Source organism: Maylandia zebra, linkage group LG23 (assembly GCF_041146795.1).
Source record: "Maylandia zebra isolate NMK-2024a linkage group LG23, Mzebra_GT3a, whole genome shotgun sequence".
NCBI lineage: Eukaryota > Metazoa > Chordata > Actinopteri > Cichliformes > Cichlidae > Maylandia > Maylandia zebra.
In genome coordinates, this window is record NC_135188.1 from 2,779,637 (window position 1) to 2,804,078 (window position 24,442).

The 24,442-nt window shown below is 40.6% G+C and overlaps 1 protein-coding gene across 4 annotated transcripts; it reads left to right on the top strand.

Annotated features, from left to right (window-relative positions):
- The first annotated feature begins 16,188 nt into the window (after positions 1–16,188).
- On the top strand, positions 16,189–24,385 carry mutyh (mutY DNA glycosylase). Of its 4 annotated transcripts, none has more exons than XM_024798704.2 (17): positions 16,189–16,767; positions 16,863–16,900; positions 17,162–17,285; positions 18,422–18,552; positions 18,742–18,781; positions 18,857–18,930; positions 19,022–19,063; positions 19,152–19,223; positions 19,325–19,438; positions 19,530–19,627; positions 19,703–19,847; positions 19,950–20,037; positions 20,112–20,294; positions 22,334–22,479; positions 22,570–22,719; positions 23,798–23,847; positions 23,928–24,385. In XM_024798704.2, the coding sequence occupies exons 3-17, from the start codon at positions 17,225–17,227 to the stop codon at positions 23,956–23,958; spliced, it is 1,425 nt and encodes a 474-aa protein (XP_024654472.2). In that variant the 5' UTR covers positions 16,189–16,767; positions 16,863–16,900; positions 17,162–17,224; the 3' UTR covers positions 23,959–24,385. The 4 variants fall into 4 exon arrangements, with proteins under 4 accessions (XP_024654472.2, XP_076736556.1, XP_024654469.2 ...); XM_076880441.1 differs by having other exon boundaries at positions 17,205–17,285; XM_024798701.2 differs by lacking the exons at positions 16,189–16,767; positions 16,863–16,900; positions 17,162–17,285 and adding an exon at positions 17,770–18,030.
- The last annotated feature ends 57 nt before the right edge of the window (positions 24,386–24,442 follow it).

Genomic DNA, 24,442 nt, shown 5'->3' on the forward strand with positions numbered 1-24,442 from the left:
AGGTCATCGTAGTCTAAGGAGCTTGCAAAGAAAAGCGTCTGGACTTCTTTAAGTTGCTTGAAGACGTTTCACCTCTCATCCGAGAAGCTTCTTCAGTTCTAAGGTCAAATGGTGGGGAGTCCCAGATTTAAACCTAGTGGGAGTGTCCCCCCACAGGTACTGGTACTTCCCCACATCACATCAACATCACCATCTCTCTGGCCTGTTCACATCTGGGATTTCTCCCATACCTCTCCACAAAATCCAACACATCTGTGCTGTACTCCTGCTCCTGCTTATCTCTGATGTATTTGTGCATCACCAAATGGCCGAATCGCACTTAAGAAATCAAAAAAGCCTAGCAGCTGTTACTGTCTAGATGGAAGTATAACCTCTCTGCAGCATGTAGATGAATGCATCAGCCACTCCCAGATTTGGTTTGTCATACAAACTGACTATTGTGGGGAGATGTGCTGTGTCAGTTGTTTTAAGTGTTTTAGGGCTGAAAGGAGTGTAGTTCATTTGTCCGGAAGTTCTGACTATGCAAATCTGACGGGAAACTGTAGCCAGGCACACCCACACTAACTGGAAGTTACAGTTAAGACAAAAGGTCTTGTTCATAACTGCTCAGGCTATGTTTAGTCCCAGTGACTGCCAGCTGTTTGCAAACAAGGAATGTGAGACATTTGAAAACTTACACAGACTTTAGTCAGATTCAAAGACAGAGCCTTCTCTTTTGGCTCTCAGCGAAGGCGGTCGCACTTTTCTCCTCTCCTGCCCTTATCTTCCCTGCTTAGCTTCTTATGTCCTCCCTATTGTCCACTTAAAATATGTTTACATAACTATTTTTGCATTTGTTGCAATTTCAGCTGTCCTCTTGGCCAGATTTAAAGTCAACAATAACTTTTTTTAACTGCATAAATAAAGGATACATAAAGTCACTGCCAAAAACTGATTGCGGCTTCTACCTTGTTACAGGAATGTTGTTTGTTGCTGGATATTCTGTGGTCTTAGTTTTACTTGACTTGTCTGCTGCTTTTGACACGGTTAATCACAACATTCTTCTATCAAGATTGGAACATGTTGTTGGTCTCAAAGGTACGGTTTTATCTTGGTTTAAATCCTATCTCTCAGAGAGGTCGTTCTCTGTTGCTATGGGGCAACACTCCTCGGCTTCTGCCCCTATTTATTGTGGTGTGCCTCAAGGGTCCGTGCTCGGTCCTGCTCTTTTCTCTTTGTACATGTTGCCGTTGGGATTAATTTTTAGAAAACATAACATCTCCTTTCACTGTTATGCCGATGATATCCAGATTTATTTACCTTTGAAATCTGATGTGACTGCTTCTTTGCAACCTCTGTTCAACTGTTTGCATGAAGTAAAAATTTGGTTATCACATAATTTTCTTACATTGAACGAGAATAAGACTGAAATCATAGTCTTTGGTAGTCACACTCCGCTAGACCAGTTAGCTGACGCCCTAGGCCCTCTCGCTAGCCATCTTTCGTCCACTGTAAGAAACCTCGGAGTGTTCCTGGATGGCTCTTTTAAACTCGAGAAACAGGTGTCCACTGTGGTAAAAAACAGCTTTTACCAGTTGCGTCAGATTTCCAAAGCAAAGCCGTTCCTTCCTTTAAAAGATCTTGAAAAGCTTATCCACGCATTTATTACATCCAGATTGGACTACTGTAACTGCCTCTACTCGGGCCTCCAACACTCCTCTCTTTGCCGGCTTCAGTTAATTCAAAATGCAGCTGCGCGTCTTTTAACAGGTACGAGAATTCATGAACACATAACTCCAATTTTAGCCAAATTACATTGGCTCCCTGTTAAATATCGTATAGATTTTAAAATTCTTTTGTTCACTTTTAATATTTTGAATAATTTAGCGCCCAGTTATCTTTCTGATTTACTCCATTCATACAATCCCAACAGGGCACTTAGATCATCCAACCATAGGCTCCTAGCACAACCTAGGACTCGAATGAAGTCGAGAGGCGACCGGGCCTTTGCATCCGTGGCACCCAGACTCTGGAATAACCTCCCCGTTCATATTCGCACTGCCGAGTCTATCCAGTCTTTTAAATTACGTCTTAAAACTTATTTTTTTACTTTGGCTTTTGATTCTGTCTAGTTGGCTGTTTTAGCTTGTTGCGTTGTTACCTATTGTTTGTTGTCCTCTTCTATTGTTTGTTTTAACTGTCTCATGTTTTTATTGACTGTGAAGCACTATGGTCAACACTGTTGTTTTTAATATGTGCTATATAAATAAATTTTGATTTGATTTGATTTGAAAATGACATGATATCATTCATGAGGGATACATTTGACATATGTTTCACATATTATAGACCAGCAAGTTATTTATAGCAGTTTAAATACAAGCAATCAGTTTTTGGCAAATACCGGCAAGGCCACTTTACCCTGCGCTTTTATTTTTAAGAGTACCTTAGCACTTCCTCTTTTATTGTGTCAGACTTCCTGTTCTGTTCTCAGTGAAACGACACAAAGACGTTGCTTCAGAGTGAGTGAACAACCTTTATTTTTGGAAATATTCATGTAAAACCATGAACTTTATTTACCTGTCACATGCTATAACTTGGGAACGTTTATACAATGTGGTTGAATTGCTTTTTGTTTTGTACATGCATGTCATTGGTTTGTGGTGTGGAAAGACTGGCAAAGAGATGAGGAGGCTGCTAGCAGGTTCAGCATGATTGGAAGCAGAAGTTTGTGTAATGATTGCAAACGATTGTTTATTTTATTTAAGACACAGGTTGTCTTTATTTTCATTTGTTAAATGCTGTGACATAAATTGTTTAAAGGTGCTGATTTATGTTAATGTCCTGATTTGAGTTCAACATATAATTTTCTATGATGTAAAATGTGAATTTCTTCATTTCTACTAAAATGTTATAATGGCATTTGTTTGTGCATCCTTATAGTTTTAACGGTGCCATATTGTCGATGGTTTAAAAGAGGAGAGAATAAAGTTGCATCAGTCGAAGCTCTCTGCGTCATGAGTGGTAATTCCAAGTGGGCAGCTACATGAATGACTGTTTAGCACTGATAGAAGTACATGCTGCATCTGCTATGCAGCATGTACTTCTATCTCTGGAAATTCCTCATTCCTCGTCTCAACTATGAGCATGCACTATGAACTTTATCACAGTTATAATGAATACAAACTGTGAAGAACTATTTTCTGTAGTGCCTAAAATAACATTTGGATGTTGGGTTGCTTAATAGTCATCCAGGAAATAACATTAACATAGAAACTACTGAGCTACAGGGTATTGCTTCTGCTATGGTTTTCTAGTCTGCTTTTTAATGGAGGAATGATATAAAAGAGTCAACTGTTAGAAAGCCTTCAGACAAGAATCGAGTTGAACACAGTTTCTGAATACAAGAAGTTTTTTTAAGAGGCTCTGTGCCATTCCCTTTCTTTCAACGGTTAGTTGTTACTCAATGATGCAATCAGCTAATCTAAACCCTCCAACGGGAGGCATGCTGTGCATACTCATGCACACAAGGGTAAATGTGTGCATGTTCACAAGCATGCGTGTATATGTGAACATGCACACACGCATGCATGTGCATAAGTGAACGTTGATGCACATATTCTATTGTCAGCTCTTGGGCCATGACAATATTGCCAGTCCTTCGTGAGGGCACGCATTGTCGTGAGTGGCAAATTAATATCTTTCTGCATCATCCATATCTCACATCAACTTCAACTGTTGCTTCACAGGGTGCCTCTTATTGAAAACCCTAACAATCAGATGACCTTCTATGAGCAAGTACTTGGTGACAACGGGAAGGAAAAAATATCTTTTAAAAGGAAGAAACCTCCCGCATAACCAGGCTCAAGCAGGGGTAGTCATCTGCTACGAGGGGTGGGGGGCGAGGGGTGGAAGATATTGTGCTGCCTTGAAACTACGCTTGGATCTCGTGATGGCATGTACGGATGTGTCATCCTAGAGATGTTTGACTACCTGTGCAATGCCGATGGGCGTAAAGTAACGTCTCACTCCAGCCAGAGCGACGAGGACACTAACCAAAAGCAGAACTAGTAAAAAGAAAAAATAACTATCAGGAGGGATAAGTACATTAAAAAAGCAACCTAAATACACCCAGTGATTCTGATTCAGTAGCTTGTAGAACCACCTTTAGCAGCTTTACCTTGAAAGGATGAGTTTGTTTAAATTTATCAGTCTGTCACATTGTTGGGCAATAAATTTTGCCACTCTTCTGTATAACTGTACTTCTACATGAGCCAACACATGCAGCACAAACAAAAGTGACAGCAAAGACTTGTGGTCTGTCACATTGTGTGTTTACTCATATAGCAATATTTAAATAGGCATTTTATTACATTCTATGTGAGCAGTAGGGTCCCCACATTCAGGTGTTTTTGCATTGTTTTCACTTTTTATACCAAAACATATCACATAACTGCCTGTATTCTTGATGTTGGTATGTAAAATAATTAGTGTCCTGTAAAAAGATAAATACATAAACGCAAAGTTTGACGAGTTTGTATTCTGTCTTAACACAGCAAATAAAAAACGCTCAATAGAAATATGTTCTTTTTATTGGGTAAATGTTAGAGGTGGGAATCACCATACATCCCACGATACGATATTATCACAATACTTAACGCACGATACGATATTATTGCAATTTTTTAAAATATTTTGCGATATTCAGATTCTGTACATAATGGTAAACTTTGATATTAGATAAAATGAATATTGATAAAGTCTCACACTCAGTCTTTCTCTCATTTCAGTCAGTTATATTGGTGACAAACTGAACGGTTTGTATTACAGTCTAGTCCAACTTAACTTTCAATTCAATTCAATTCAATTTTATTTATATAGCGCCAAATCACAACATAAGTCGCCTCAAGGCGCTTCATAGATACAGAGAAAAACCCAACAATCATATGACCCCCTATGAGCAGCACTTTGGCAACAGTGGGAAGGAAAAACTCCCTTTTAACAGGAAGAAACCTCCAGCAGAACCAGGCTCAGGGAGGGGCGGGGCCATCTGCTGCGACCGGTTGGGGTGAGAGAAGGAAGACAGGATAAAGACATGCTGTGGAAGAGAGACAGAGGTTAATAACAGATATGATTCAATGCAGAGAGGTCTGTTAACACATAGTGAGTGAGAAAGGTGACTGGAAAGGAAAAACTCAATGCATCATGGGAATCCCTCGGCAGCCTACGTCTATTGCAGCATAACTAAGGGAGGATTCAGGGTCACCTGGTCCAGCCCTAACTATATGCTTTAGCGAAAAGGAAAGTTTGAAGCCTAATCTTGAAAGTAGAGATAGTGTCTGTCTCCTGAATCCAAACTGGAAGCTGGTTCCACAGAAGAGGGGCCTGAAAACTGAAGGCTCTGCCTCCCATTCTACTTTTAAATACTCTAGGAACAACAAGTAGGCCTGCAGAGCGAGAGCGAAGTGCTCTAATAGGGTGATATGGTACTACAAAGTCATTAAGATAAGATGGGGCCTGATTATTTAAGACCTTGTATGTGAGGAGCAGGATTTTGAATTCAATTCTGGATTTAACAGGAAGCCAATGAAGGGAAGCCAAAACAGGAGAAATCTGCTCTCTCTTTCTAGTCCCTGTCAGGACTCTTGCTGCAGCATTTTGGATTAACTGAAGACTTTTCAGTGAGTTTTTTGGACATCCTGATAATAATGAATTACAGTCGTCCAGCCTGGAAGTAATAAATGCATGAACTAGTTTTTCAGCTTCACTCTGAGACAGAATATTTCTAATTTTAGAGATGTTGTGCAAATGGAAGAAAGCAGTCTTACATATTTGTTAAATATGTGCATTGAAGGACATGTCCTGGTCAAAAATGACTCTAAGGTTCCTCACAGCGTTACTGGAGGCCAAGGTAATGCCATCCAGAGTAAGAATCTGGTTAGATACCATATTTCTAGGCTTTTCAGGGCCGAGTACAATAACCTCAGTTTTATCTGAATTAAGAAGCAGAAAGTTAGCGGCCATCCAGGTCTTTATGTTTTTAAGACATTCCTGCAGTTTAACTCATTGGTGTGTGTTATCTGGCTTCATGGACAGATAGAGCTGGGTGTCATCTGCATAGCAGTGTAAATGTATGCTATGTCTTCTAATGATGCTGCCTAAGGGAAGCATGTATAATGTAAACAGAATTGGTCCTAGCACTGAACCCTGTGGAACTCCATAATTAACCTCAGTGTGTGAAGAGGACTCTCCATTTACATGCACAAACTGGAGTCTATTAGATAGATATGATACAAACCACTGCAGCACAGTACCTGTAATACCTACAGCATGTTCTAATCGCTCTAATAGGATATTATGGTCGACAGTATCGAACGCTGCACTGAGGTCTAGCAGGACAAGCACAGAGATGAGTCCACTGTCAGAGGCCATAAGAAGATCATTTGTAACCTTCACTAAAGCTGTTTCTGTGCTGTGATGAGCTCTGAAACCTGACTGAAACTCTTCAAATAAACCTCTGCAGATGATCTGTTAGCTGTTTGACAACTACTCTTTCAAGGATGTTTGATATGAAAGGAAGGTTGGAGATTGGCCTATAATTAGCTAAGACTGCTGGGTCTAGAGATGCTTTTTGAGTAAAGGTTTAACTACAGCCAGCTTGAAGGCCTGTGGTACATAGCCGATCATTAGAGATAGGTTGATCATATTTAAGATTGAAGCATTAATTAATGGCAGGACTTCTTTGAGCAGTTTTGTAGGAATGGGGTCTAAAAGACACGTTGATGGTTTGGAGGAAGAAATTATTGAAGTTAACTCAGAAAGATCAATTGGAGAAAAAGAGTCTAACTTAACATCAATGGTACTAAGAGTAGCTGTAGATAATATTACATCTGTGGGATCATTATTGGTAATTTTTTCTCTAATGATAAAAATTTTATTTGTGAAGAAGTTCATGAAGTCATTACTAGTTAACGTTAAAGGGATGGTTGGCTCAACAGAGCTCTGACTTTTTGTCAGCCTGGCTACAGTGCTGAAGAGAAACCTGGGGTTGTTCTTATTTTCTTCAATCAGTGATGAATAGTAAGATGTTCTGGCTTTGCGGAGGGCTTTCTTATAAAGCAGCAAACTTTTTCTCCAGGCTAAATGATGATCCTCTAGATTTGTGACACGCCATTTCCTCTCCAGATTACGAGTCATCTGCTTTAGGGTACGTGTTTGAGAATTATACCACGGAGTCAGGTACTTCTGATTAGAGACCTTAGTTTTCACTGGAGCTACAGTATTCAGAGTCGTACGTAGTGAGGAGGTGAAATTATTAACAAGATGATCGACCTCTGTTGGAGCAGCGTTCAGATAGCTGCTCGCTCTATGTTGGTACAGGGCATTGAAGATGATAACAGTGGGTGGATTATATTCTTAAACTTAGTTACAGCGCTTTCAGAAAGACATCTACTGTGATAAAGTCTACTCTCCACCGCTGTGTAATCAATTATTGTAAATGTAAATGTTATCAGGAAATGATCAGACAGGAGAGGGTTTTCAGGAAACACTGTTAAATGTTCAGTTTCTATGCCATATGTTAAAAACAAGATCCAGAGTGTGATTAAAGTGGTGGGTGGGTTCTTTTACATTTTGAGAGAAGCCAATTGAGTCTAATAACAGATTAAATGCCATGTTGAGGCTGTCATTTTTAGCATCTACATGGATGTTAAAATCACCCACAATAATTATTTTATCTGATCTCAGAACTAAATTAGATATAAAGTCTGAGAAATCAGACAGAAACTCTGTGTAAGGCCCAGGTGGACAATAGATGATATCAAGTAAGACTGGTTTCTGAGTTTCACAGCTGGGGTGGACAATGTTAAGCATCAGGCTTTCAAATGAATTAAAAGTCTGTCTTGGTCTTTCATTAATTAATAGGCTGGTGTGAAAAATTGCTGCCACACCTCCCTCTCGGCCTGTGCTTCGAGATTTCTGGTAGTTAGAATGACTCGGGGGTGTTGATTCATTTAAACTAACATAATCATCCTGCTGCAACCAGGTTTCTGTAAGGCAGAGTAAATCGATTTGTTGATCAATTATTAAGTCATGTACTAACTGAATGCAACCATCTGGTACAGTTATAGCTATTCTGAACTATGCAATTTATGAAAACTATGCAGCCCATTCAGCAACTGAAGAATTTGAAAGTAAATTAAAACAAAATATAATTTTACATTAAATAAAAAAGTTTTAAACTTAATTAAAATAAAACATGTCTTAAATTACAATAAGTAAACTGTCATGTTTATTGCTGCCAAAAAAAAGTTGAACACATTTGGACAGTGAAGGAATGTCAGGATTCTTGCTCAGAAAAAGGATCAACATGCTCTGAAGTCAGAGCACAAAAACCTTTTTTGTAACAAAATATCGATTTCTGCTGTCCCTGTATTGATACATTATTAGCAAACAAAATATCACGATACGACACAGAATCGATTCCCCCCCCCCCCCCCTAGTAAATGTAGAGTAGGAGGAACTCATGTACCACAACAGACTGCTGGGATTGTATAAAAATGTGAGTCAGGAAGCGCAGGAGGAAGAAGCACACCACAGAGTTACTCAGCAGAGTTTATAGAAACTTGTGTTAGAGTGTGGATATACTTTCGTATTTGCTCGCCTGCTTTCACAGCCATATGAACTTAAGTGGCATCCTATTCTTTTTCCATAGGGTTAAATATGATATCGACTCACCCTTTGCAGCCATAAAAGCTTCAGCTCTTCTGAGAAGGCTTTAATAAAAGTTTAGGAGTGTGTTTTTGCACCAGTCTTCCAGAAGCACATTTGTGAGGTCAGACACTGACGTTGAATGAGAGGGCGCGGCTCGCGGTCTTTACTCTAATAATTAGAGTAAAGACTGCTGCTATGGCTGCTATGGCTGATAGTAGCCGTTTGCATACTATGCATACTCTCTCCCTCTTCATATGTGTGTGTGTACAACAGTTTTATGTTAATGTGCAATCCTTAATATGTTTTGTCTGTGTGTGTGTGTGTGTGGGGGGGGAGTGTTCGCCCAGGGCGCCAAACAGGCTAGGACCGCCACTGTCTGGAAGGGTGGTGTCTCAGGGGTCTGTGGTTGTTGTGGTTCCCCTGTAGTTTGTGACAGCTTTAATTCCCTGTGCGTGTTGTTGTTGAGGTAGTAGCCTTCAAATTGTTGTGAGTGGGCCCGCTTTGCTGCTCTGATGCAGTTCGTAGTGGGCTCTCTTATACTCTGCCTGATCTCCTGCCTTGATTCGTTTTAAATTTCGATAGAACACTAAGTCACAGTTGGGTAATGATGTGCAAAACTCTGTATTTGTTGTCTGACCACAGCAGCATTTTTCCTGAGTGCAAAAACAAGAAACAACAGTTGTGCCCCTTTGAGGAATATGGCTCATTTGAAGTGCTGCTAACAGTTGCAGGAAGACGTGTCTGTAACAAAGTAAAAAAAAGGAAAAGATTTCTGAACATTGCATGAAACACAAAACATTTCACTCCAAAACTCCTACTTTTTTTTAAGACCTGGCAACCCTTTTTTGACCATGTTCAGACTTTGCGGTCTCGCAACGCTCCCAGGGTCCGGGCTGTGAGGATTATGGCAGTGATGACTTTTCCCAGGAGAAGCTGGGACCCTGTTTACTAGAAGGTTTTAAAATTTCTGTACTTTTAGGTGACAGGAGACATGTGGCCTGGTCAAAACACAGAGAGCTGCACTCTAAAAGATCTTTAAATATAGTAAACATACCTTGTGTGCCACAGACTGCTCCCAAACACGAGGGGACAAGTAATACCTCTAAAACACTTAAGTTGGCTTTATTAAACATTAGATCTCTAGCTGGGAAAACATTTTTAATTAATGATTTAATCACTGAGCACAGCCTTGATTTTATGTTTTTAACTGAAACTTGGTTGGACCAAAGTAACAGTGGAGCTGTTCTCATCGAGACGACCCCTCCTAACTACAGTTTTATCAGTGAGGTCAGGGCGAGCAGGAGAGGAGGAGGGGTTGCTGTCTTATTTAATGAATCATTTCAATGTAAGCAGCTATCTCCTGGAAGTTTTCAGTCTTTTGAATATGTGGCTTTACAGCTGAAGGCCCCATCCAAACTTGTGTTTCTTAATGTTTACAGGCCTCCCAAATACTGCACAGACTTTTTTAATGACCTCAGTGAACTGCTGTCTGTGATCTGTGTTGATTTTGACTGTGTAATTATTCCTGGGGATTTTAACATTCATGTGGACAACCCTCAGGACAAAGGGACTAAAGACCTGAGTAACACTCTGGGCAACTTTGGGCTGACTCAGCATGTAACAGAGGCCACACATAATAGAGGACACACTCTTGACCTACTGATCTCCAAAGGCCTGAGCATTTCAAAGGTTACTGTGTCTGATGTGGGCCTGTCTGATCATTACTGTGTTTTCTTTGAAAGTAAAATCTCAGCCCACACAAATATATCAACAACAGTGATCACAAAACGGTGTATAACTGAACACAGTAGTGCAATTTTTAACCAGGTCTTCCCATTAACACCTGACCTGCCCAGAGGGTCAGTCAATGAGCTCGTCAATAGCTTCAATGCTAACATGTTAAATGTAATGGACACTATTGCTCCCATTAAGGTGAAGGTTATCTCTGGAAGGAAAAAGTCTCCATGGAGAAACTCCACACTGGTGAAAAATGAAAAAAAGAGAGTGTAGGAAAGCTGAGCGCAGATGGAGAAAAACAAACCTCCAGGTTCATTATGACATTTATAAAGAGAAACTTCACAATTATAATTTACAACTGAGGAATGCAAGGAGGTCCTACTTCTCTGACATCATCACTAAAAACAGCCATAATGCTCGGGTCTTATTTTCTACAGTTGACAGGCTAACAAACCCTCCTGTGTCAGTGGCAGCTGAACTTCATTCGACCATGGCCTGCAATGACTTTGCCAAATTCTTCACTGAAAAAATCCAAAAAATTAGACAAGCAATTGGTACATCAACAGCAGATCCAGGATATGTACTGTGTCCACCAAAAAACTGTTTAAACACCATGAAACAGTTTCAACCTATTAACAGCAAAGACCTGGAGGACATCTTAGGTCAACTGAACTCCTCCTCCTGCTGTTTAGATGTCCTGCCAACAAGTTTTTTCAAAAAGGTCTCAAAGACTTTAGAGTCAGACCTGTTACAGATCGTCAACTTTTCTTTATTATCAGGTGTGTTTCCAGAATCACTAAAAACTGCTGTAATCAAACCTATACTGAAAAAGGACAATCTTGACAAGACACAAATGAACAACTACAGGCCGATCTCAAATCTCCCGTTTTTAAGTAAGATCATTGAAAAAGCAGTTTCTCAACAGCTCAGTTACTTCTTAAAACAGAATAATTGCTACGATGCCTTCTAGTCAGGTTTTAGACAGAACCACAGCACTGAAACCGCTCTGACCAAAGTGTTTAATGACATATGTCTGAATACAGACAGTGGAAAAATGTCAGTCCTAGTTTTACTGGATCTCAGTGCAGCATTTGATACAGTTGACCACAACATATTACTCAAACGACTGGAGAACTGGACAGGTCTTTCAGGAACTGTACTAAACTGGTTCAAAACATACGTAGAAAACAGGAAATACTTTGTATCAATAGGTAACTTCACATCTGAGCAGACAAGTATCACATGTGGAGTTCCCCAAGGTTCCATCTTGGGACCCCTTCTGTTTAACATCTACATGCTCCCACTGGCACAGATTATAAACAACAACAAAATAAACTATCACAGCTATGCAGATGACACACAAATATATATCACAATGTCACCAGGAGACCGAGGCCCTGTACAGGCTCTTGGTAAATGCATTGAGGAAATCAATGACTGGTTGTGCCACAATTTTCTCCAGCTAAACAAAAACAAAACTGAGGTAATAGTCTTTGGCGCCAAAGAAAAACGATTACAGGTCACCAGAGAACTTCAATCTATACATCTAAAAACCACAAACCAGGCGAGAAATTTGGGTGTAGTGATGGATGCAGACCTAAACTTAGAAAAACACATTAAGACAATAACAAAGTCAGCTTACTATCACCTCAAGAATATATCAAGGATCAAAGATCTGATGTCTCAACAGGACCTGGAAAAACTAGTCCATGCATTCATCTTTAGTAGGCTTGATTACTGTAACAGCATCTTTACAGGTCTACCTAAAAAATCAGTCAGACAACTACAGCTCATTCAGAACTCTGCTGCTCGAGTCCTCACTAAGACCAAGAAAGTGGACCACATCAGTCCAGCTCTGAGGTCCTTACACTGGCTGCCTGTCCGTCAGAGGATAGACTTTAAAGTTCTGATGCTGGCCTATAAAGCTCTGAATGGTTTAGGACCAAAATACATCAATGACCTCCTGACCCAGTATGAACCATCCAGATCCCTCAGGTCATCTGGATCCGGTCTTTTATCAGTTCCCAGAGTCAGAACCAGACACGGAGAAGCTGCATTCAGCTTTTATGCTCCTTATATCTGGAACAAACTCCCAGAAAGCCTCAGATCAGCTGAAACACTCAGTTTATTTAAATCCAGGTTGAAGACTCACCTGTTCTCAGCTGCATTTGAATAAAGCACCAAATCCACACTTTAAGCTTAAATTTCAAAACTTACATTTAACTACTGATTTTATCTACTGTTCTGATTTTATCTGTTTTGATTTTATATACTGTTTTGTTTGTTTGTTTGTTTGTTTGTTTGTTTGTTTGTTAATTAGTTAGTTAGTTTATTTGCTTGTTTTAATCAATTTTAAATCATGCTTTTTATTTGTTCTTGTTTCTAATGTCTCTGTAAAGCACTTTGAATCACCTTGTTGTTGAATTGTGCTATACAAATAAACTTGCCTTGCCTTGCCTTGCCAATTAGCCAGGTCAGAGTTTATTATATTTTATTTTATCTTATGTTTAAGTAAGATGTTTAAGTTTAAGTATATGGACTCTGTTGTGCCTGCGCCTTATGATGGCATTTACTTACCTATTTTATACATATTTCTTTTCTCTTACAGAATTGACTTATCTCTACAACTAAGCTGACCACTCATTATGTTTGTGTTTTGTGTTTTGTTTTTTTGTTTTTTTGTTTTTTTGTTTTTTCTTGGTTTGTGTGTTTTGTTTTTTCTGTGCCTGTGTGGGGGTGTGGGCTTTGAAACTCTCCACATCTCTCTTGTACACTCAGGAACTGTTATCTTGTACTCCAGGGTTTGCTACTCGTATTATTAGATTGGACCCTTTCTTTTTTCTTTTTGTACACCCACTGGTACTCCTATAATTATGAGGTGGGAGTGTATGTTTCATATTGTTTTATGTTCTTCAAAAAGAAAACGGCATATTGTTCAATTTGTCTTTTGTAAAAATGGATGCAGAAACTTTAATAAAAATATCTGAGGAAAAAAAAACAAAAAACAAAAAACAAAAAAACTCCTACTTCCAGCATACATCACTCCCTCCATCAATGCAACAACTGATACAAAAGTAATAGCCTATAATTAATTTATCTGCTGTTTCTCTCAGGTAGTTGTTTACATTATATAATTTTTTGTGTTCAGTATACGTCACTACAATGTGATTTCAGAAATATATAAATATAGGGACAACAGGCTCTTCTGCAGCAGGCTCTTGTCATCAATTACCAACGTTTAGGGTGCTCTATAGTATACAATAAGAGTACCCTGCAAGTTAATTCATGACGCGAGAGGAGTACCCGGCGTGTTGATAAGTGAAGCAGAGGGACCCTGACCAAGAGTCCATATTTGAAGAGTTAGGAGTGATAACGTGTTGTAGGGACAGAACATAGACACCTTTGTAAATTGAGAGCTTTGCCTTTTGGCTCAGTTGTTTCTTTATCATAACAGTGATACCTCCACATTACTGTGGAATCCGACCTCCAACTCCTGCTACATCCTACCATCACTTGTAAAGAAGCATCACAAACTAGACACAATTTCATCCATAAAAACCACAAACAGAATTGGTGACAAGGGCCAGCCCAGGCATAGCTTAACCTGCCCTGGGAACAAGCACCGCATTGTGCCAAGAACGCAGACACAGCTCTCGCTTTGGGCATACAAAGCTTTTTTGCATTTTGTTTTTTGGGGTGATATGCAGAACCAGTCTTTCTTCAAACATGATGTGCACAATGACATCAAAAAGTTCCGCTTTGAACATGTACGTAAAGGTCAATTCCACTTCTGGATTATAGCTTAAATGGCACTAACTGGTACCAATAAAGATTGCCATTAGGATGTTTTGCAACAGTAAGATTTTTTGTGTTTGTTTGTTTGTTTTTTCGTTTTACCTTCAAGTGTTTTTCCAGGGCATAATGCCAAAGCAGAGGTGGCCTCCTAAGCCTTATAGCCACGCTGATTGTGAGATTTTCCATTTGTAATGTATGGCCTGGGGATGTTTTTTGCCATACCATTAAAAAAAAAAATCAAATGCAGATGTGTATGTATAATCAAACAAAATAATTACATCATAGTTGTATTATTAGTGAGGGTTGTGCAGTTTGAACCTCAAGAGTTACAGAGTACTGCTACATAGACAGGGGTCTAGTGCTGTCATTTATTTTTGAAATTAATTTAGTTTCATTCATTTAAAGATTTTTGGATTTCTCTTCCACTCAGATTTAAAAAAAAAAATCTCACTACAATCCTTTTTCTGCACAACACACTTTAACTTTCTGGGGAGAAAAACACTAAAATCAAGTACCAGCTGAAATATGAAGTATAAGTCCTCCTACTGATTAGCCAAATTCTACGTCTTTGCACAGTTGTCTAGAGGTTTCAGAGAACTACCTAAAACAGTGTCAGCCTTCATTACCAACTTGTTGAATTTTGCTAATAACTGGCTCTAAAGCTGCTACTGTCACGGTCTGCCAGGGCAAGCCGTGGGGATGTTGGAGAAAGGTCCCAAACGCTGGACAATGAACAGTGCGTTTATTTACAGTGGGGTAATGTACACCACACAAATCTCCAATGTGCTCCCTCAACTCCTGTGTTGTGCCTTCTCCTAAGTGCTGGTATTTCGTGCTCTCTGCTCCCGTGCCTACGCACACCCCGTGCGTCCTGCTGTCCTGTGCTCCGCTCTCCTCCCGAGGGGAAAAAAATAACAGACGCAGTCGTTACGGCAACAACTCCAGCAGGCATACACTTAACAGCACTTTAAACACTGCCATGGCATCTAATTCAACAATCCTGCGCCGGAGGAAGCTCCATCGCTCTGTTAAGTAGCTCCCCCGACGAGCTTGATCAGAAGCAGGTGTGTGAGAACCTAGGCGTGACCAGCAGCTGGTCAGCCACGCCCATCAGGCCTGCAGGTGGCTGTCCAGCCACACCCGCAGACACACACACACACACACACACACACACACACACACACACACCAGCATGGAACACAAGAGCACAGTGCAGCAAACATACATCCAATACAATAATAATAATAATAAAGGTCCACACTGCTCACAGACCCCGAGTCCCAGGAAGCGGGTCCGTGACAGCTACTCTATCAGATGACTCTAAGATATATGCTATAAGAAAGCAGCTGCAGTCTTTATACTTAAAATCAGAGGCAGCACAGAAGGATTTGAAAGAGAGGACATCTAAGTGTGTGTCTTCAGCATAAACGCGCTGTAATCTCAGTTTACTTTACATGGGCTTTTTTTTCTTTTTATCAATACAGCTATAAAGTGTCACATAGTTATCATAACTCAAGTATTTGTGGTTAAGGGAAAAAAGCAAATTTCCAATTTTCAACTACTTGCTAACAAATAATGTACTGACTTCTATTGATTAGTCAAGAAAAAAAATGTTAATTTATATAAAACTATTAATACAAATCTTTACAATTTCATACTCTTCCACTAGGGGCAACATAGAGTTATACACAGGTAGAGAAAGTTTGTGAGGGAGACATCATACACATACATAAAATATCAGAAGAATGTCACTTTTGGGGACAGGGAAGGTTTTTGGATTAAAACATGTTTTAGAGCATGCTGAACATTATTAGAGGTATTAGAGGTAACATTATCAGCTATTTATTAATAAGTGACTTTTATGTATATATGCCTGTATATATTGGGCTATTCTTAGTGTATTGTCTGTCCCTGTTAATATTTGTTTATAATGGAGCACTATAAAATAATTTCCCCTATGGATCAATAAAGTATTCTGATTCTGATTCTGAAATCTACTTGGGGACGGTGTTTTGGTCCCCAAAGGGAGAGGAGTACTCAATTGACTGGTGTGTGAGCTGATAGAAGGCCCCGATTTTCACACAAGTAAACTCTCTCTCTCACACACACACCAATTAAACACTTCACCAATTTCTAAGCATATTTTTAAAGTTGCCATCGACGTGGAATCCTCAACAGATTCTTTGTGTCCCTTCTATGAACTTTAGTTCTTTCCGTAGATCTTCAAGTAGATTCAGGTCAGGTGACTGCTGGGCCATTCGAGCAGTTTTATTTTCCTTCTCTGAAACCAAGTGTGAGTTTCTTTGGTTGTGTGTTTGTGGTTACTGTCTTGCTGAAACGTCCGCCCTCATTTCATCTTTATCATCCTTGTAGATGGCAGCAGATTTTTATCAAGAATGTCTCGGTGCATTTTTCCATTCATTCTTCCTTCAATAATATGAAGCGTGCCAGTAACGTATGCTGGAAAAAGCCACACACCATGATGTGAACTGTTGTTAAGGTGTTTTTGGAGACATATGCAGCGCCTTTTGACCTCCAAACATGGTGTGTATTACAGCATCCAAAGAGTTCAGTTTTAGTCTCATCTGACCAGACTATATCCTTCCAGTATTTCACAGGGTTGTCTAAATGTTTTTCAGCAAACCTTACACATGCTTAAGCAATGGAGTCGTATGTGGTGAGTGTGCATACAGGCCATGGTGGTTGACAGCACTACTTATAGTTTTCTTTGAAACAGTTGTACCTGCTTATTCCAGGTGTTTCTGTAGCACTTCATGAGTGGTCCTTGGCTCTCGGCAACTCTTTTGATTATTACCTGCTGCGTGTGTGTGTGTGTGTTTGCTGTTTGTGTGTGTTTGAGTCAAAGGGGGCATAACACTGTTCATTTGTTGTTTGTTATTTATTATTGCAACATCCTAGGATATGTGCTGTTTTTCAGTCTGCTCATTTTAGCTTTAATTGTCCTGTACCATCTACCTGAGGGTAACGGCTCAACCAGGTGATGATCTTCTGTGTCGTGTTGATGACCTTCTGGAGTGCTGGACAGCTGGCAGCCCACACTGGTATGCAATATGTCAGTACAGATTCAACACAGTGTGTATAGAAGGACACCTGCAGCTCCTTGGGTAGGGCTGTGGTGATGCCATCTGGAAAGAATCGGATTTGCAGCTGCTTCATTTTTCAACATGAAAATGGTTCCAAACACAGCCAAAAGACACACAGTAGGGTTGTCTAAATCGTGGATTGGCTGCAGGTTCAGAGACTGTACTTTAATGTTATTGAAGCAATGTGGGATCATCTCGACACAGATCAGAAAGGGAGCCAATATCCAGAGAAGAGCTTTGCATTTCGCTCAAGCAACCTGGAAAACTATTCCTGAAGGCTACTTAAATAAATGACAAGGAGGCTGTTAAAGACTCTGTTTTTGACTTATATGCTGTATTTCCATGTATGTTTGCCTATTTTTCAATAAATCGTTCATTTTTTTTCTAGCAAAATATAAAGAAATGACTGGTCTTATTTTGACCCGCCCACCGGAGTTGACGTTAGCATACGTAACGGATTTCCTCACAGCTAATTGGATGAGCCGGGACCGTCGCTCCTTAACGTGGCGGGAGCCAGAAATGAATGCATGAAGCAAACGTGTCTGGTCCTGCTGTGCGGACAGAAACACAATCGGTTGCTTTATATTATTTCTGATTATGAGCAGGTTACGTTCAGCGATGCAGAAAGGCAAGCGAGCCGCAGTGGAGGTGGTAGAAAGCGCATTACCGAAGCGGAAGAAGTCAAAGACAGCAGTGAAACAAGGTAGCAACCATGCTGCTGTTACTTAATATCTGCGCGTCGTAGAGAGATCTACATTTCAGCTTTCATTGCATACTTGAAAGTAAACACATCGCTTTCCCTGATGCTAAAAATGATGCTAAACTGTTTAAGCAGTGCCAGAATGTTTTAGCAGCTTCAGAATTTACAGCAGTACAGATGCGTGCACAGCCAAACCGGGTCCTGCAGGCTCGTGTTGGGTAAAGTTTGATACTGCTGCAAGAAATGGCATGAATGTCTGATGGGACTTGTTTCAATCTAATAATCATATTTATTATAGTATACAATAGAAACGTTTAATAACGGCATAATAGGCAGATATGATTTCAGTGAGATTTCTTTAGTCTGAGTGAGAATTGTGTTTTTGGTCTTCCAGAGGAAACCACAGATGCTTCCTCACCATCTCCGCACCACACTTTCCCTGATCCTGCTGATGTCGTCCGCTTTCGCTCTCAACTCCTTAACTGGTACAACAAGGAGAAGAGAGCGCTGCCATGGAGGACTCTGGTAAAAAGAAACTATATTATACTACTTCGTTGTCATCATTAATATACATTAATGTAACATGTGATATAGAAATAAGTTTGGTTCAAAGTTAACGTTTCAGCCATGTCAGTGTTCTGGTGGTTTCTGTCGTATTTTTAGTTTTTTTTCTCAGAGGAAATTTGTAGCTTCGCCTTTCTTTACTTTCTACAGGCTATAACAGAGTCAGACATCAACATCAGGACATATGGAGGTGAGAAGAGTTGGGTGCATTCTTGACAAATGTACACATCTTTAACTGCTGCTTAAAGTGATGTGCTTTTTTCAGTATGGGTTTCAGAAATAATGCTGCAGCAGACTCAGGTTGCCACAGTAAAAGACTATTACAACAAGTGGATGAAGGTGTGCATCGTGTAGCTTTCTTGTGCACTGGACTTCTTGTGACACTGATTTCACTGTGTGCAACTTAAAGCTTCTATTTATTATGCTGCAGAGGTGGCCCACAGTCCAGGAGCTTGCAGCTGCCACTCTAGAGGTGATGCCTTAAAGCAGCAAATGCACATACAATGATTTTAAAATGCTGATGTTTTTAATTTGGATGTACTGATTGTGTTGATTGGTAGGAGGTGAATCAGATGTGGGCAGGGCTGGGCTACTACTCCCGTGGAAGAAGGCTGCATGAAGGAGCGCAGAAGGTCTGATTGTGTTCTTCCCTTTATCTAACACTTCTAAACAGTCTGTCTGCAGAGAAGTCTCACATCTTCTGTGTTTGGGTGTTCATTATATGTTCCTTTAGGTGGTGTCAGAGCTAAAGGGACAGATGCCTCAGACGGTTGAGAGCCTGCTCAAACAGCTGCCTGGAGTGGGACGCTACACTGCTGCAGCTATAGGCTCTATTGCACAGGGGCTGGTGGGTCATTAGACATGGATATCTGCAGCAGAGCAAAGTCTTAGGTACTCTCTTATTAATCACTCATAGTGATGTGATCTCTCTTGTGTAGGTTACCGGAGCTGTGGACGGTAATGTCATTCGGGTGCTGTGTCGCCTGAGGGCGATTGGAGCTGACAGCACAAGTCCAGCAGTGACAGAGGCACTTTGGTGAGATTCACCTCCAAACCAAAATAATATATAAACGGAAAGCTTTTGAATGTTTTTATTTCTCTTGTGTTTAAGGGATCTGGTCAATTTGCTGGTGGATCCTGAGAGACCTGGAGACTTTAACCAGGCCATGATGGAGCTGGGAGCACGAGTCTGCACCCCTAAAGGGCCCCTGTGCAGTCAGTGCCCCGTGCAGTCTCACTGCCACTCTTATCACAAGGTTGGGATGATTTCAAATTGCAACTGGTACCGATAATGCTAACACAGATTAGAAAAGATTCTCTCCAGTTAATGGCATGAGGCATGTTGTGTGTCTGCACAGGTTCTTGTCAAACAAGAGCAAAACTCTAAGAAGCTTTTGGGGAAGCTGGGTACAAAGACTTCAGAGCTGCCTGACATAGAAGACTGCAGTAAGTCTCCTCCCCTTCAGACCTCTCAGATGTCTGTATAGTCCTGAAATTAAAGTATCTTTCTATATGTGAAGCGAACAGTGTAACATGTCCCCTGTGTCCCTCGGAGCCCTGGGATGATGAGCTGGGTGTTCAGAACTTCCCCAGAAAGCCGTCGAAGAAGCCCCCCCGGGTGGAGCGAACTCTTACCTGTGTGGTGAAGAGGCCTGGAGATGACGGGGAAGAGAGGTTCCTGCTCACACAGAGGCCAAGCAAAGGTTAGCACTGATTGCAACATCAGCTTGTGCTGGTCAAGCGTTGGATTCAGAATGTGCACAATTGTATCCTGATAACGAGACTGAATCAGACTGCTTGAATCACTGAGAAAACTGTTAGTGTTAGGAGCAGTGTTGGGACTAACGCGTTATTAAGTAACGCGTTACAGTAACTACGTTATTATTGTGGTAACGAGCACGGTAACTAGTTATTATGCCAAAATCAGGAACGCGTTACTCGTTACTGGGATTTAGATAGGGTCGTTATTCGTTACTTCGAGTGGTGGCTATCGCGGAGCTTCCACAGATTCAGTAACATTAGCAAGTGGTGGAGGCAGCAGGTGGATGAAGGAAAAGAGACCCGAGGCGGCCGCCGGTCCAAGTGTGAACTGAACTTCAGGTAAGAAGTTATGACCTGCAGTCTCTCTGGGTCAGATATGAACCAAGTTTAGGTGGAGTTTATTTTCATTATTCTGACTTTTTCCGTACTGCGTGCTAGCTAGCATGACAGAGTTTCTATACAGCTGGGTGGGTGCTATGTTACTGATGTTGAACTTTATTTTGTTCATAAGTTATTAGAGTTGCCAACCGTCCCGTCTGGTATTCAGAGAAAATATTACGCGTTTCTTATTGAGGTGAAAAGGAACAGTTTGTCCCGTAATTCAGCTACAATGAAAAAGGCACAAAGCTGGAGTTATTCTGTCTTTGCTGCACAGCTGCCTCTTCTTCTTTCATTCTCCCCCCTCCCTCTCCTCTTTCTACTTCAATCATGAAACTGATCAATGATCAGCTGATCGTCTCTCTTGTTTGTTTATCGCCCAATTTGCGCCGAAAGAGGAAACCAGTGGATGTCGCGCTAAACAGCAGCAGCACGTTTAAGCTTGATCAGCTGTTGTTAGAATTTATTTAATATTAATTTCTAGTATCAGCTGATGTTTGCTGGAGCCACAGCTGTAAAGCTGCTGGTCAGGATGGTTTGGATATGTGGTGAGAGGGAAACATGAAGATGAAACCAGGAGATGTCCTTACTGAACCATCAGAGCTGAACAGGTGATGGAGAAACAGGTTTACCTTTTAGGTGACATGAATGAGTTGAAGTTATGAACTGTTTCTGAGAGACAAATAACCCCAGGATCCTTTTTTAGGTAGCTGACATCTGGTAACTGTGCAGGGGCGGGTCTAGCAAAGTGTTGCCAGGGGGGCATGTAGGGCATTAACAGGGAAAGGGGGGCACAAAGAAATACTTTTCTTTCTTATTCTCATTTAAAATGTCTCGCTTTTAAAAAATAATTATCTGAATCTTACAACAAACGATTGATAGATTGATGCATATATACCATCAGAACAGTGAACATCACTGTCACAACTGTTTATTTTCACTCAAAGGCTTTATGATTTTTCCTATAATGGTGGGCCGGTCTCTAGTCAAAATGTCCGGGCCAATTTTCTGTCCCAGTCCAGCCCTGTATGCAGCTCATCTGCAGTCTGGTGTTACCTACATCTTCCTATTCAGAAGGCAGAATTTCAGAGTTCTGAGTACAATCAAAGCACCACGACTGCAGTTTTTGTGTTGGATGTAAAAGGCGCACATGACTCTGTGACGTAGGCTAGAATCATGGCAGCAGTCAATGACGGTCCAGGCGTGGGATTTCTCTCGTGGAAATATGCACATTATCTTTTCCTTTCTATTGGTCGGTGGCACAGTGCACTGTGGCAAGTAAGCAAGCTAGAAGGCTGGCAAAGTTATGGAAGCAACACATTAACAAGAGAATTCTGAGTAAAACCAAAGTTACTTTCCCTAGTAACTAGTTACTTTGAAAGTAACGAGTAACTTGAAGTAACTGAGTTACTTTTGAGAGAAGTAACTAGTAATGTAACTAAGTTATTATTTTAAAGTAACTTACCCAACACTGGTTAGGAGTGATGCATTGGTCTGGATGCAGGCTATAATTTTGGTGGATGTCTCAGTCATTGTGCAGCTTGATTCAGACACACATAAAAAAAACGGTAAAAGTAAGTAAATCTGTCTGGGTGGGCTGCAGGTTTGTTGGCAGGCTTGTGGGAGTTTCCAAGTCTTCTGCTTGAGGTTGAAAACTCTGAGAAGAAACAGAAGGGGGCGCTCTGCGAGGAAATCAGCAGAATACTGGGAACGCATTTAACTGAAAACCTGTTCCAGTATGTGGGAGAGGTAAGCTGGATATTTAGACCCTCTGTCATCTGCCTTTAATAGGAAATAAGCTGTTTGTGTAACTCTGCTGCACTGGTTGGCTGTTTGCAGGTGGTCCACATCTTCTCCCACATCCACCAGACTTATGTGGTTTACAGTGTGTGTTTAAAGGAGAGGGACACACACACAGAGACTGAAAACACACAGTGGCTCACTAGATCTACTCTACAGGGAGCTGCTGTGTCCACAGGACTGAAAAAGGTTTGTGGTTGTTTTTTTATGCACTTGTCTGAGTGAATTCTGTCTGTGTAGCAATAAGAGTGCACTTGATTGTCACTTAGAGAAAGCATGCTATAACAACCTGCCTTTACCTTTCCAAATATATATATTGGATATAGTGAAAACGGGGCTGCAGTGGCTCGTGCTGTCAAAGTTCATTTTCACTATGCAAACAGATTCAGATCATCACCTGCTGATCCTTAACATTGACCACAAACCTTTTCATAAAAGGCAAAAACAAAGTAGCTAAACAGAACCTAAGTCGCAGTGTGTAGCTTCCCTTAATACTGGCAACCCACACACTGAGGTACCGCTTGGTGGTACAAGAACAAAAGCTGCGGTTCGGTCACAACTTTCCGTGACTTCATTGATTACAAAACCCCAAACAAATAAGCAAGAACGCCCCCCCCCCCCCCCAAAAAAAACAAACAAACAAACAAAAAAAAAATACAAGAAAAGAAGAGCCAAGCAGATAAATCTGAGTAGAACAGAGGGTGGGAGAAGAAGATTGTGTTGGTGTGTTTTCAATTTGCTGTGTGCTGGTACATGATGACACGAGCCACAGTTCAGGGGTTCCTCCTCTCTGCTCTGACAGTCTGACACTCGGGGATTAATTCACAAAGCACATCCTGTGATTATCCACAAAAATGCACTCTTCATTAAAAAGCTTTTATTGGCTCATCTCTGTGAAAAGCCTCAACATGAAAGTCAGTTTGACACATGCGGCGTTCTTACTGCAGTTTTGAGCTCCATGGTTCAGTGCAGATGTTCAAAGGGGAAGTCAGACAAGTTTAAATCAGGTTTTTTTACTGGTGGAGTCAGATAAAGAACGTTTCCTGCTTTGTTCTGCTACTACACACAAATGTTTTGGGTCAAAGGCTGATCGAATAAAACTGAATGTAAAGCCATAAACAAATAGTCCCCCAGTAATGTCACAGAAAATACACATACATGTGTAAAATGTCGTCAAGATTGTCTCACGTTTCTGTAACGTATTTAAAAAAGCATCTAATTGTGCTTGTGTGGTCTGTGTGAAACATCAACATTAAATCTCCTGCAGATTGTGAAGCTTTATGATTCTGTGGACAGTCTGAAGGAAAAAACACAAAGGTGAGCCTCGACATTTGTAAAACTGCTCAGATAATTTATTATGTAATCCTACCGTAACTGTTTGTCTCTGCTCGTCTTAGGATGGAAAAAGGCAAAAGGACTCGGGAATAATGGATAACAAGAAGCCGCAGAGCTCTAAAAAGAACAAACTCAGTGCAGCGAGCAGCGGCAGACAGCTCTCCCTCAGTTCCTTCTTCAAGACTGTGAAAGAGGAATGTTGTTAGTGTCCCTGAAAAGTGCCTTTCCGCATGCATGTACCTAAATATCGCCATCACTGCGGTTTCCACTTTAAGCTATTAATATAGCAATCCATTTTTGATTAAAATTGTATTGTGTGATTTTTTTTATTTTTTTATTATTTTTTAACGACTGATTTCTGTCTCATTGTAAACCAACTGCAGGATTTTAAGTAATTTCATGTGAGCCGACGACGTGTTTTACACTTAGTATGTTTCATAATTGTCATGTTTGTTGCCACAATAAAGTTGTAACATGGGAAAGAAGTGTAAATAAAAGATAAGCTCTAGTCTTCACTTGAGCTGGTGACGTGTGAGTTGAATGTCCAACATCTGTAAGGCCAAATCAAGATAAAGAT

Bases quoted from the DNA above. Each gene is read 5' to 3' on its own strand.
- mutyh (XM_024798701.2), top strand. From the start codon at position 17,925: ATGAGCAGGTTACGTTCAGCGATGCAGAAAGGCAAGCGAGCCGCAGTG. The intron at 18,782-18,856 runs GTGAGAAGAGTT...TGCTTTTTTCAG, and splicing joins CAACATCAGGACATATGGAG to TATGGGTTTCAGAAATAATG. The intron at 19,064-19,151 runs GTGATGCCTTAA...GTTGATTGGTAG, and splicing joins TTGCAGCTGCCACTCTAGAG to GAGGTGAATCAGATGTGGGC.